Source organism: Artemia franciscana, chromosome 6 (assembly GCF_032884065.1).
Source record: "Artemia franciscana chromosome 6, ASM3288406v1, whole genome shotgun sequence".
Taxonomy (NCBI): domain Eukaryota; kingdom Metazoa; phylum Arthropoda; class Branchiopoda; order Anostraca; family Artemiidae; genus Artemia; species Artemia franciscana.
Window position 1 is genome coordinate 21,857,158 of NC_088868.1, and position 15,293 is coordinate 21,872,450.

The 15,293-nt window shown below is 35.8% G+C and overlaps 1 protein-coding gene across 1 annotated transcript in view; it reads left to right on the forward strand.

Moving 5' to 3' along the window:
* LOC136028185 (uncharacterized) overlaps window positions 1-15,293 on the forward strand; it is a 44,568-nt gene that overhangs the window by 17,857 nt on the left and 11,418 nt on the right. Inside the window, exons 4-6 of the mRNA XM_065705888.1 lie at window positions 5,355-5,580; window positions 7,390-7,518; window positions 12,989-13,164. Of these exons, the coding sequence (XP_065561960.1) occupies window positions 5,355-5,580; window positions 7,390-7,518; window positions 12,989-13,164 (531 nt within the window). The remainder of the gene's footprint in view (window positions 1-5,354; window positions 5,581-7,389; window positions 7,519-12,988; window positions 13,165-15,293) is intronic.

The window sequence follows — 15,293 nt, forward strand, 5'->3', positions numbered from 1 at the left end:
CTCTGCCGTAAACATTTAAATAGTTTTGACAAAAATGTAAAACTTACAGTGGAGTTTGAAGAAAATGACAAACTACCTTTTCTTGATATCCTATTGACTAAAAGTGATTTCCATTTACTTTTTTCAGTATATAGAAAGCCTACACACAGTGATAGGTATTTGAACTTTCACTCATGCTACCATATTTCAGTGAAATGAGGGGTTTAGATTGCACTGGTGGATAGAGCTTTCAGAATTTGTTCTCAAGAGTTTTTAAATTCTGAATTGTTGTATTTGAGGGATATTTTATTTTGTAATAGTTATCCGATTAAATTCATTGATAAAATAATAAAAAATAGACGCATCAAACACAACAATAGGGTTATTGGGGTCTCACAGTGTATAGAATTAAACATGCCGAAAAGGTTCATTTCTTTGCCTTATGTACCTACTTAAGGGGAGATGCTTAAACGAATTTTAGGTAAACATAACACTGATACTTGTTTCCAATCAGTGAGACCATTTGGTAGTTTTCTTAATTTTGGGAAGGATTTAACCCGGGGAGATTTAGTTAGTGGGGTGTATAAAATTCCTTGTTCTTCTAGAAAGTTTTATATTGGTAGAACTCACCGACAATTTACTGAAAGATTTATTTAGCATCGCAACTCAATAGAAAAAACCCTACAATTAAGAAAACCTCCTAAAACTTTTGTTTCGGCTCTGGCTGAATATGCATTTTTTCATCCCGAACAGCTTATACAATTTGATGAGGCTACAGCTATTTCTAGCGATAGAGGTTTTTCTCAGTGGGCGAGGGAGGCTTTAGAAATTAAAAAACTTGTATTTTCTAATCTTTCAATAAGTAGAGACACAGGAAATTTAAATATTGACCCAATTTATGAATGTCTTTTGGAAAATGAACTAATAGTCAATAAGGGAATTAAATTTAACACAATCACCAGGGGACAAGATTACCTACTAGACCAAACAGAGTTGTTTCAGTATTAGCTTACAAGAGGATTATTTCGCAACAGAATAGTTAACTAAGTTTCAATTTTCATAGTTTTTCCTCAGTTGCTTTTATGTTCTCATTGAAGTAACTCTAAGGGCTTCTTTTCCCTACGTAGTTCAATAGCAACAATTGTATTTATTATTATTGGTGGTGGTTTTATTTGTTTTTAGTTTAGTGTTTTTTCTTTTTATCTTGTGCTGAGGACGCCTAGTTTGGATACAGGCGAAATATCCGCGTTATTTTAGTCTTTCCTCTCTACTGGCCGAAGTGTCGTTTGAGTTTTTTTTGTGGAATTTTATCTCTCTTTGTTGTTTATTGTCATATCTGGCCAGTTCGGCTTAAGAACTTTAAAATATTACCTCCACTGATCCCTAGAGGCCTCTCATTTAGCAAAAATGTGTTGAAAGTGGTACAGAAAACCTAGTATTTTTCTTAATTGTAATGCTCTTTCTTTTTCATTTTTTTTTAATTTCTGACCTAAATTGCAGTATAAATGAAGACTGTAAGAAAAATCCCCCTCCCTCAGTGAAGCTTACGATCTGAAAAACCCTTTTTATCCCACCGCCCTCGACCAAATTTATAGGTAACACTTCTAACATTATCCTCAGATTTAAGATTATCACCAAAAAAGGGAGCAAAACTGACCAATCAGGTGGGTCAAAGACACATAAGCATTTAAGGAATGTATACATTATTATCAATGCTATCTATATTTGCTTAGACAAGTTTTTTGTTTTGATGTCTAATTTTGTTTTTGTATTTCTGATGCTTGTGAAGACCCGTTGCAGCACCAAGTCACCTGAGGTCAATACAGCTGCACAAACTCAACCTAAAAATTTATCTTGGCAGAGCTTCAAAGCTGCACCATTCCCCTCTGTCGTAAATATCCTACTTCCTTTGACTTTTTCTTGTGATCTCGTCACATTTCAGGACACATTACCTTTTGCTTTGCCACACCTAAATTTCCCAGAAGCATGACTTCAGGCACCCTATCATTCCTTATCCTGAAAACAACTTAGTCTGTTATCATATTTCCTATATATGAAATTTTGATAAAAATGAACGTACCAAATGAATTGGCTTTTTATGTTGATTACAAATATATAGAGCTTTTTAGGTCTAATGGTACAAGACTGATGTTCGACACAAATAGGGAAACATCCACAAAAAGTCAAGCGATTGTTATGACATGATCACCCCTTGGGGAAAAAAACAAACAAATAAACACGCATCCATGATCTATCACCCGGAACAAAATGGAAAGTTCTAGATTTCTGTAGTCAGGAGCTTCAAACTTTTACAATAGGATTCCATGATCTAACGATGTGATATCCATCACCATCATGGGTATGTCCCTATTATTATACCCATGGGATGTTCCACCCAGCATAAGAAACAAGACAAATTTCCTCAGGCTCTTAGCTTTTGAATGGTAACTTTAAATTTAACGAGTTTTATATATTTGAAGTCAGAATTAAAAGTCAATTCTTTTAATATATTAATTGTTATCAAAATTCCTTTAAATCAAGTGTTGATTACTAATTGCCCGAGTCACTCCCTAGGCTTAATCACTGTTCGTTACAACGAACTGTTTAATTTACTTGTTACTTTAGTACTGTTTCTAAATCGATAACGGCAATGCATTTGTTGTTAGCTATAACTAATGGTTGCATATGATTGATTGGTTTAATGAACATTTTTCTTACAATAAACCTATCAGTGAAATTTTCTTAAAATTTATAAATATTACCCGTGACTTCAAAAGCTGGTTTTGGCGATTGTTCCGTTAAGTGCTAACATTCGTTTAACCTTTGTTTTGGTTGATATTTCAAGTCGGGCAGAATATATAGATCGCATATTGCCGAAAAATTACTAAGAACACATGAATTTTATGAAAAATGAATATTTTTCCTGGTTCAATCCATGTCCTTTATTTTTCGCTTGTTAACCACCGCTTACTTTATTGTTGCTCTATTTGTTTTTCATTTGACTCTTTTCTCGGTTTTGTAGATATCTTTTTATGTAGCTCTTTCCACTTTTGATATTTAACATCACATGACTTCTGAGTCACTTATAGGTTATTTAGCGAAAGATAGTCTTGTGTGAACTGTTAAAAATGTTTTTCAGGATATATTTGATTTTTCAGGCTTTCTTTTTTTTTCTGTGAAAGGTGTTAAATTCCTTATACTTGTAGTTTTTCAAAAAAATATTCATACAGGTGTAAATTTTTCAATATACATATCATACATATCTACTTTTCAAATAAACGTTTCTCTGTTCTATCTCTTGCTCTTTCTCTCTCCTCTCTTTCTTTTTCCATCCCTCTTCCCTCTCTCACTCACTATCTCCCTCTACCCCCTCTCTCTCTCCCTGTATAAAAGAAAGTTAATTAAAACACAAAAGTTAAGAGCAGCTAAATCTAAGAGAAATAGAAAAAAAAACAAGAATTTTCAAAGGTAAAACCACGGTGTTTTCAGAAAGAGGGAATGCAAACGAGTCAAGTAAGGCAAATTAAAGGACCTTCACTTTAAACTTTATTAAATATCAAATAAAAAAAAACAAGTTTTTTTTAACTGAAAGTAAGAAGTGACACTAAAACTCAAAATGAACAGAAATTATTCCGTATTTGAAGAGGTTGCCCCCTCCTCAATACCTTGCTCTTGACGCCAAAGTATTCAAAACTTTAAAAAAAACTTTCTATTTCAATTAAACGATCCTTGTGTGTTCAGGAGCCGCTCTTAAAAACTGGGACAAACTGTCAAACTTTAAGGTACTGAAGGGAGGCCATCTCTCCACATACGGAATGATTTCTATTGGTTTTAAGTTTTAATGTTGCTCCTTACTTTCAGTTTAAAAACTAGTTTTTTATTTAATTTCTGATCGGTCTTCAATTAATGTCTGTAAATCTGGCTCACCCTCCATAGAAAATTCCCCCTCACGAGAACTCCGTGGGAATTTTCTCCTAAGTAAAATACAGCCCCCCCCCCGTCAAATTACCCTACCTGCAAAATTTCTTGCAAACTATTTGGCCTGAAAATTCCTCTTAACATAATTTAATTAGAAAAAGACTAATTTCTAATCGTTTCCTTGATCACTCCAGAAATACCCTCTTTTCATGGATTTTTTTTTTTTTTTTACAGAAATCCAAACACACTGAAAAAATTCCCCGGATAGTTTCCCCAGAAGATCTCCACATAAGAAATCGAATTGGGAACGAGAACGGAAGACAAATAAAAGTCAAATCCCCACAGTGTAAATTTTCTTCTTTAACGCTCATTCTCCGGAAATTTCCCTCCCCAGAGGGAAATTTTATAATTATCCCTAGGCAAACCCACCCCAAGCACAAAACACCCCCCCCCCAGAAAAACATATGTATACCTCCCAATAACGAATACTATAAGCAACCAATGGAAATTTTCGTAGCTTACAGGTCTCTCCCCAAGGACTGTGGCGGGTCATGTTCCCCTAAATAAATAATTATCAAATTCTTTCAACTATGTACAACAAAGTGACTATTTCAACGTTTTGATCGGAAGATTTTTGGGAAAATGGGTTTGGGAGGGGGCTAGTTCCCCTCTAATCTTTTTGGCTACTTAAAAAGAGTAGTAGGACTTTAAATTTCCGTTCGAATGCATCCTCATCCAATCTTCCAGGACTATTATTTCGACACAGTTCTCCCTGGAAAAAAACAACAAATAATTACGAACCCATGATCTTTCTTCTGACAAAAAGTGCTATATTCCACATTTTTGTATAATAGGAGCTTAAAATTTTCCTGAAGGATTCTTTGGCACGTTGAATCTGATGGTGTGATTTTCATTAAGATTCCTTAGCTTTTAGGGGTGTTTCTCCCTTTTTTCTAAAATCAGGCAATTATCCTCTGGCTCGTACCTTTTGATTGGTAACACTAGACTTCATGAATCTTATATATTTGGAACAAGCAAAATAAGCTGATTCTTTTGATACATCTCATGATATAAAAATTTCGTTTTGTAGAATTTCAGTTACTATTGAGCCCGAGTTGCTACTATTGCCCTTGCTTACAGTTCGTTACCACGAACTCTTTGAAAAATTATATACCTGTAGCACGAAGAAGCGGGTAGATCTTGTAAAATGAAGAAAGTTTGACAGTCGTTGCTCGAAAGAAGACGTGTAAATTTACTTGGGCAATCAAACATTCACTTGCTAGTCTACCCTCTTAAAAAAATGTGGAGTTCAAAATTTCAGCCACGAAGCTCCTTTCTTCAATTATTCGAGTTTGATTTTATGCAAGAACATATTTTTGAAGTCATATATTTATTTTTTCTCATGATTTAGATCATGAAATAGAGATTATTTATAGAACACAGTTATTACTTTTAAGGATATGGTCATATAGCTCCAAAGACACAGTGGGGCAAAATTGTGACAATTTTCTATGCTGTGCTTGGAATCCCTCTGATGCTGCTATGCTTAGCTAATATAGGTGATGCTATGGCTCATTCATTCCGCTTTCTATATTGGAAGGTTTGCTGTTACGCCTGCACAAGGAAACCGAAAAGAACCAGAACTAGAAGAGGTCGTTCCATACGGGGTAGTGGGAGATACAGGTAATTGTTTTTTTTAGCTTCTTTTACAACTAATACTATTAAAAATTCACGCAAGCGCAAAGCTACCTGAGTGAACGCTTCTTTCATCCCAATCTATTAAAAGGTTCTCTTTTTACCCTCTTTCACGTAGTTATAATTTTCTTTAAATCCTTTCTTATGACCACTTCCTACCCCTTTCGGGGACGACCCGCTTTTCGTTTGACCACAAATAGATGGCCAAAAAGGGCAATCTTTGGCACCCTCTATTCCTCATCCGCAAAACGTGCACTGGCATTCTTAGCCTTTCTTTTATTATAGCCCCATAAAATGGGATCGAACAACATTTTTCACACTATTTAATTCCAATCCCCCCCCATCCGCCATAATTCAGAACGCGTTCACTGCAAAAAAAAACTAAAAAACAAACAAACAATAAATCTTCAGGTGATTCGACTACAGCAATTATTAGGTGTTACGTTACGAAACATAAGTTTTCTAAAACAGAAGAAGAACTAAAAATATTTGTCGGTTGTTTGGCCATTATTCGTAACTGATTATTCATGCAAAGGATGTTCTATTAGATATTCAAAATGTAATGAGAAGATTTTTGACGTCAGAAATTCGTATTTCTAAGTATTTCTGGAATTGAGAACCGGGAATATGTTGTTTTTGGGACAAAATAAATAGAAATAGCTAGGCATGTAAGATAAAAAGCGCTTTGGCACAAGCAAAGCCCACATAAATCTGGAGGCTTGTTCGGTTTTCCAAAGTATGCCATAATGGCCCTGGATAATTAGTAATTTTTCCTATCTTTTGAACAGGTCCACCTCCCCCCCTGATCATCCACTATCGGAACTCGAGGCAAATTTATGAGTATATTCTTGTTTTTAATTATTTCTTATTTATTAATTAAATTTATTTATTAATTTCTTAATTATTTTAATTTTTAATTTAATTACTGGTGCTAAGAAAAATAAGACAAGGACAAAGAGACTAGAGAAAGCCATTGAATGGATATAAATTTAAGGATAAGGTTAAATGCTCTAAATTCCGTTTATACAATAAAAGTTCCACAAGCCACCTTTTGAATCAAACGTAAACGAACTGGAATTTTGAGTCACTAAGAAACATGAAAAATTATAATACCTATTAAATTTTGAATTTGGAAAAAATTGAAAAGAAGATGTGTAGGGGGGGTCTAGTTTTAAACACAAATCAGATAGCCAGAACCCAAACAAATAGCTGATATTTGAACATCAAATATTGGCAAATTCTTTGGCAAAATCCGGCAGATTTTGTAAAAGCAAGGGTGGCACAACTGCAGTTTGAAGTTAATGCGCCATTTGTAAAATGTCAAGTGCACATCAGATTTTGAGATTGTGAAAAGTAGAAAACCTATTTTGTCAAAGCATTATATAATATTTGGTGCTAAGAGAATAAGTTAAAGGAATTAAAATGTAAAAAGTATACTCCAAGGCCGTATCCATGAGGGAGGGACACTGGATTTGAACCCCCCCGCCAAAATTTTTGGGTGACTCGCAAAAACATATCAAAATACATACAAGTAATTTTTGATGCTTTTAAAGTTTTTGTAACCCCCTTCTCATTTCCCCGAAAAAATACCCCCCAATCCTTGAACAGAATCTCGGATACGCCCTTGTTGTATTCATTTCAGACATCCAAGCAAGGTTGTTTATGAAATAGAATGCATTTAATTGAAAAATTTAAAAATCTATGTAAAATGTTTAGATATTGGACAATGGCATTAATTTAATGTCAAAATTTATGATTTGTATGTTAGAAAAAAATATATTCACCTTGCATAATTAGGCATCGTTCCCGACCTGGATCCATTCACAGAGGGCAGCGCCATTCCCAGCGCTCTGCTGATAGTGGTCGTTCTGATTCCGCATTTTCAAGATCATCCAATTCGGCTTCAATATCCGATCAAGATCGAAGGTAAGTGTACCAAACTCAGAAAAAGGTTTTTATTTATTTCATTTTTTTAAATATCTTATATTGTGTTTTTGTAAGTAATGATCCTATTTATATCATGTACACATGGAGGCATTATCGTGCCATTGCTTTGCTTTATTGGTTTCTTGACCACTGAAATTAGAAATTTGAGTCCCCGTTTTTTGTTAGGCTTATGTTTAAATTTCTATTTCTGACCGAAAATAGAAAGCGCTTCTTCAATTCTTCCTACCTCTAGCAATGCATTACACTCATAAGAAGGTAATATCGTATAAGTGAACATAGGCTATCGAGGCACAGTTTTGGCCTTAAAAAAGAGGTAGCGTAACTACCCAGCAAGACGTAGTAACTATAGCAAGTACTATGGTAAGGTCAAGAAAGACACATAGAATAGAAAATAGATTAGCGCTATGTGCGAGAATCACATAGCTTCGAGCAAGGTTAGGAAATGAAGTTAGTTACTGATTTCGTATTAAATCAGGAATTAAGTAGGGTTGTGTTCTATCCTCATTTTTAATTGATCATTTTGGGGGACTTTGACCTAAGGAGGACAGTAAAGGCAATGGAATCAATTGGGTAAGTAAAACTCTCCTTGACTTAAATTATGCTGATGATTTAAGTTCCCTAGATGAGTATGTTGGGAAAATGAATAGATTTCTGGGGGTTTTGAGCGTACAGGGTGCAAGAATAGGTTTGAAAATTAATGTTAAGAAGACTAAGTCGCTAAATCTAGGAGTAATTGAAGGTGAAGAGGTGATCCTGGATAACCAGATGATCAATCAAGTTGATAGCTACACTTACCTAGATGGTATTGTAAGTAAAGATACTGGGTGCAGTGTGGATGTTAAAAGTAGAATAGCAAAGGCCTGTGTTATTTTCTTCACAGGTGAAAAAAAGTTCGGAAGAATAGGAAATAGGTCTGCAAGCCAAGATTAGAATATTTGGGTTTACAGTGATAACAGTGGACGAGTACAGTTCTGAAGCATGGGCGCTTCAAAACACAGAGGAGGATTTGCTAGATGTTTTCCAAAGAAATTGCTTATGGATTGTTTTGGGTAACAGACCGATTGACTGCTTATAAAACAGTAAACTGTATGAAAAATATGCTCAAATCCCTCTTTCAAGGGCTATAATAAAGTAGTATCAATTTAGGGTCCAAAGTGTCAACATTTTTCAAGGCTGAATAATGTTAATTCAGTGTTCATTATTGAAATGATTCATTTTTCAATGTTCAAGGATGAACATTGTTCAGTCATAGTCCAGGCACCAAGACCTTAAAAATGTAACACGCCCATGACGCATCTGTTTCATGCAATCTGATAGCAGTTTCTAGCCCTATCAAAACCGCTGATTACGATTATACCTGGGAATAGGTACCTCCGAGGGGTGTTTGACCCTTAAAAATGACCGGAAATATTAAATAGTACTATCTAGCAAATTTCACTTGCAACCCATTACATTTTGGTCCTTTTAGCTGCAGCTCAACCTAACTGTGCAAAAATGTAAGCAAGTTAGTGCTAAAAAAAGTTATTGGCTAAATGCTATTTTTATTCAATAAATTGAATAAAGTGTCACAATTAGTTTATTGAGAAATCGTTTACATTCATTACAATGTTTAATTATTTATGACCCACAAATGAACATTAGCAACTGAACAGGAACAGTCCGAGTCAAGAGTAAAAATAAAATGTTCGAATTTAAAATTTTCAAGAAAAGTAGATAGTGGAAACTTAGCGTGGATAGTTTTGAAAAAACAAGAAAGTTAATGCAGTAATTGTTCAGTCTGGTAAAAAAAAAAAAAAAAGAGGCTATCCAGTCAAAGAGCCGTACAACATTTGATATAGATCATAAAATGAAAATATATTGATAGATAATAAAATCAAAAATATTTATCATCATCAGAATCCGGCACACATACACCCCCACAACTACATAGCAAGCTACTATTTTCTATTCCTTCATAATCACAACATTATTTGCAACCGTTTTTGCAAGTGCAATGTTGTGAGATTCTCTGGATCAAAAGGGGCCACTGAGGCAAGGACCTAGTTAATGGTATGAAACCTTGGATTTTACTGAATCCCCATCCAAAGCTCAAAGGCTTTGGATAATTGAAAGCAGTTTTAGATCCTGAAGCAGGAAATAAAGTTGGAAAAGGACATGTTTTATATGGAACCAAAAGGTGTTCTTGGTCGGTGGAATATTTTTTAGGCCTTTCTTCCTATGGAAGAGATGGACCCAAAGATCATTGAGTGACTTAGTCGCCAGGATTCTTACTGTGTGCAGCAACAACCAGCTTCCTGCATACCTCTGGAATTATCTTTTTGGGAAACTGTACAAACATCTCAGGACTTTGGGTGCTGAGATAGTAATGACTTTGGGTGCTGAGATAGTGTTATTAGCATGAACACTAACTTCCAAACACCCATTCTGTAAGCAAGATGCAACATAAAGCAATATTTCAATGTTGGCCCCCTTGTGAGTGCTTTGAATCTGTAATATTAACAGCTATGCATGGTAATTAAGCAATGACAGACTCTATTTTTGTGTGTCCGGTGTTGAATTTCTTGAAGCGGCATAGAGCGATGTATAAGGACTCAATCATTCAAATTGCTGTAACATTTGTTGGAATAGATGCCATAAGCATACGATCCTGACTTGCAAAAATGCTTTTCAAGTGGTTATTTTTGAAAATCAAAGAGGTTCGCACCCTACTATGTCTTTCCTGTCAGATATTTACAAATTAATTAGTGGCTTAGTGCGACGTGAAGAACCTCCACCGCTTTTTGTCATCGTAGAACCCTCGGATATAGCATCGTTTCCAAATTATGCGCCTATGATTGTGGCTTCACGCTTAAACGAGTGTGTCCGTATGCTAAATTTCTTAGTAGAAAAGCAATAAACTTGTTCACAGGATTCAGTCACAACTGTCTGGCCATCAGCATCACCACGCCAGCCACATACCGTTCTTGTCGTGCTCACGAACCTTCCTGCAAATATTAACGTTCATAACTCGAAGCACCAAAGTGAATTTGTGCAGAAAATTGGCTGCGCAGATAAAGTAAAGTACATAGTTGGTCGACAAGATGGTCGTTCATTTAAACGATGAAGAGTCGGCCACTGCAGCACCTGCAGCAATCCCCCTACTTTAAAAATTCGTGTTAGAGTTACTAAAACTGCATATACCGATATTATCAATATGGATCCCGATTACGATGTCTCCCAGATTCCACGCTTAATAGCAGCGCTGTAAGTGCGAAAAGGTATGGAAATTCTAGAATAGTACAACGGATCTTTAAAACTAAAAAAGAGCTTGATATCACAATCAAGCTTGGCATCAAAATTGAATATTGCCTATTCCGAGTGACTCTCCCAATGGGAAAGCCAAAGCAGTAGCTAAAATGTCAAGGATTTGTGCTTTTCGCAAATGACTTTAAGAACCCTGTTACTTGTAATAAATGTGGAGGTAATCACACTAACATGGACCAAGCATGTTCCTTTCAGATTGCTAAGTGCGCTAATTGTGGAGGGAATAATTGTAGCAATTGCTTGGTGTGTCCAGAACTTAAGAAGCATCTCCCTGTTCAAAGGGCCTCAGGAAAATTTAATTCATCTGTCCGTGTTTAATCTTTTAGTGATGATGAATTCTAACTCATCCGTGTCGTTATTTTATCAAAATGTTAATGGTGGTTGTGGTAAGCTTGGAACTCCCGAAAAGTTTTCTAGTAGTTAAGAAATTGTGAAACACCTTCTAAGTGCTTATAATGTCTCACAGCTAGAGCTCTCGCGTGAAGACATGTTCTTTCTTCGACCCGCCAAACTGACGTCTGGTCATCCTTCCGGCGGCCTAGAAATTTCCGTGAATAAGAAGTTTTCTTGCTCTCTTTTTGAATCTTCCAATGTATATATTTCAGTCGATTTTGGTTCTTTTGTTTTAATGTGTGTGGATGCCAACAAACTACCGAAGCGAGTCCTCTTATCAGAAATTTGCCACAGCTTGTGCTTCGCTTTCTAAATCCATTCATAGGGTTCGGTCAGCAAATAAGTCAATATTTATTCGTGGTGATTTTAATACGGATGTATAAAAAAGAGAGAGCGGGAGTGAGTGGGAAGAGCCGTATAGGTAACGCTCGGTCTATAGGTCTTAAAATGCTGGGGACAGGCAGCTTAAGTACCCGCACTTCCCACAACACATCATTAGAATTAAATAATTTCATAAGGAGAATCCATTTTTAGCTGATTTGAGGATATTTTACTTTTATCTGAAGATATTTTTGAGGAGGCAAAGAGATGAATGGACTAATTAGGTAGTCATTACACCCTTACACACTATTTTGAAACTGGAACAGGATGCTGAAAATTGTTTTGAAATTTAAAGTTGTCAAGAATTGTGCGTGTTTTTGTCTGTGCCCTTTGTGTTTTTCTTTTCATTTTCTTATACTCCTCTTTAGTGCATGTTTTTTGTGTACAGAGGGTAAGAATAAACTATTATTATTATTATTATTAATAAGAGAAAGCTTGAGATGGCTTGGACAAATTCTATGGATGAAGGATGACAGATTGCCAAAGACTGTCCTTGTCAGCAAGACGTTTAGTGCCATACGAGAAGCAAGTCGTTCCCTAATGGGGTGTGTTTTCGAAGAATTCGTCAGGAGAGATTTAAGGGAATGGGAGCTTCTTGGAAGGGTGTAAAAAAGGAGGCTTTGAATGTATTGGGATGGCAAAGGAGTGGCGTAGTATTGATGGTCTCTGGTGGCTTGGTGCTGTCATGAGTAGTTAGTAGTTGTAGTAGCAGTAGTAAAAAAATAGTGTGGTACATCTCCCATTTTACTTCTTTTTTTAAATGATTCGCAAAGCAAGACAAATTGCTTTAGTTCATGAGAACAATAAGATAGACATCAGAGTGTGCAAGGCAACATTTGTCTGGTAAAGTTTCAAATATTCTTTTATGATTACCCAATCATAATTATCTGAAAAGATGCTGGAAGGGGTTCCATAGACAGAATATTTATTTTCTAAAATAAAACAGGGAACGGCCCTGATAGAGACATTATATTTTCAGTAGCTCCAGCGCATAGACTACTTACCATCGTTTTTTGTTAGTCAACAATGTTCAGGCAAACCATAAGTTTTATGTATCCTTGTGAAACAATAAATCTATAATTTAAAGAAAAACTCTTTTCCCCAAAATACTGAAGATTGTTATTTTCACTTGCAAATAAATTTATAAGAACATGATATAGACGTTTTGTTTTGTAAAAAATATAGCTGGTTTTGTTTTGTCTTGTATGTATTTTTGTATGTTTCGCACCGTGACGTATCGCACGTGTATGTATTTTTGTATGTTTTGTTTCGCACCCTGATTGCTGGTTTTATAAGATGAAAATATTTTATGCTAGTTATAAATAACCAATATTTGGCTGATATCTAATACAGAGTTTTTAAAATCTCATAGGTACTTGGACGATCCGAATATGGAGATAGAAATCGCATCACCACAAATACACAGAGGAAGATCTTCCCAGCATTCCAAAAAATCTTCAAAACAGCCTGTGGGTAACAGTACTGAAGTGTCAACCACTGACCAAGGAAGCTCAAGAAATAACCATGGAGGAGACATGAGTCATCACGGTACAAGGGATTAAAAATACTTATAATGGTTCCTTTTCAGATCCCCAGCTACACTGCCAACCTCTACACAAAGCTCTGTTCATAACTTCCCATCCCAAGTTTCACCGCTAACACAACTCCTTACCCTAAAGCTCCGTACAACACTAATCTTCTTCCGCCAAAAATCCACAGCACTTCTTTACAGCCTTCGCAGTTCCCTAGTCCTTACAAATCCCCATCAACGAAACTTCAAACCAGTCAGAACTATAAGTAACTTTGAATTTGAATTAACTTCAAAATTCCGGTTTTTAGGATCTTGTGAAGCCAAAATTGTATTTCGGACGTCCTAAAAAAAAAAAAAAAAAAAAAAAAAAAAAAAAAAAAAAAAAATATATATAGCTTGCATATTTCGTAAACAGTTTCCAATTTCGATCACAGTTTGTATTTAAAAGCTTCTAAGATTTTCAATTGCAGAAGACCAAATATAGAACACCAAAATCATTATACGCTTAGTACACAAACCACAAAAGGTTTTTGATTTCCATCAGTTAGATAGATATAATGGTTTGCTTAGTTTAAAATATAAAAATAAACATGCAGTATATATCTATATATATAAAAATAAGTTGTCTCTCTGTGTGTCTGTCTGTGGATCAGGTGACGTCATGTTTCTGTGTTGACTGACGTCATGAAATTAGTTGTCGTCATTTTTGCTTTGACGGTGACGTCATTAACGGTATTTAAGACATTTGTTCACGGAAAAATGTTTAATTGTAAAATGACTGAAGAACCTACAATGGCAACAGCCGAGGAAGCTGCTCAAAGAGTTTATGCCAAAAAACTTGCTGCTGATAGAGAAAGTAAGAAAAGAAAGCGTTCCGAGGAATCACAAGAACAGCAAGAAAACAGGCTTGCGGCTAAAGAACGCAAAACCGCGCAGTTAGATGAAAATCCACCTGGACAGCGAGAGTCAAAACATATCAAAACTGAAAATGATAGCGATGATGATTGGGTTTGGGATTTTGACTTGGATAAGGTCATCAATGCCTACCAGATTTAAGTTAAAAAAACAAAGGTTCGTCGATATGTACTTCATAGTGACGCTGAAAAATAAAGAAGAAAAAGAAAACTGAAAAAAGAAAAAAGGTAAAAAACTAAAAAAAAACTAAAAAGAAAAAACACTCAAAGAGAAATTGCAGACCGGGACACAAATGACGACCGAGACAGAGGGAATATAAGTGACGACCGGGAACCTCAAAGAGAAATTACAGACTGGGACACCCGGACACAAATCACGACCGGGACACAGGGAATATAAATGACGACCGGGACACAGGGACACAACTACAACGGGGACGCCGGGGGCACAGGCGGGATATATAAATGACGACCGGGACACAGGGATTGTTCGAATAGAAATTACAGACCGGGACACCGGGACACAAATGACGACCGGGACACTCAAAGAGAAATTACAAACTGGGACACCGGGACACAAATGACGACCGGGACACAGGGAATATAAATGACGACCGGGACACAGGGACACATCATTAGAATAATCAGGTATAGATCTGAATACGGATTGTTTTTCCCATGGACAATTATATGTTGCATGTTCAAGAGTCAGTAAACCTGACAATCTATTTATATGCACAGACAATGGGACAGCGAAGAATGTTGTATATTCGCATGTTTTACGTAGTTAAAAACATATATTTATATCTATCTCTATTCACAGGTGGGACACAGGGACACAACTACAAAGGCGCGTAACTAATATGGCGCGTAACGACTTACGCGCGCGGGGGGGCTTGGGGGGGCGCGAAGCGCCCCACCAACTAGGTGTTGGGGTGGCGCGAAGCGCCACCCCAACAGCTAGTATATATATATATATATATATATATATATATATATATATATATATATATATATAAATCATGAAAAGAGAAATTACCAATGCAACAGCACAAACACAAAAAAAAAAAAAAAAAAAAAAAAAAAGAGACAGAAGGAGAAAAGGAAGACTGTTTTCCTAAATTAGTGATTAATATAGACCAGCACTTGAATGAGGCCTTAACCCTACTCATCCATACAATCACATAGGTCAAACAGCATAGCCATACACAATCAACCATAAAGAATAATCC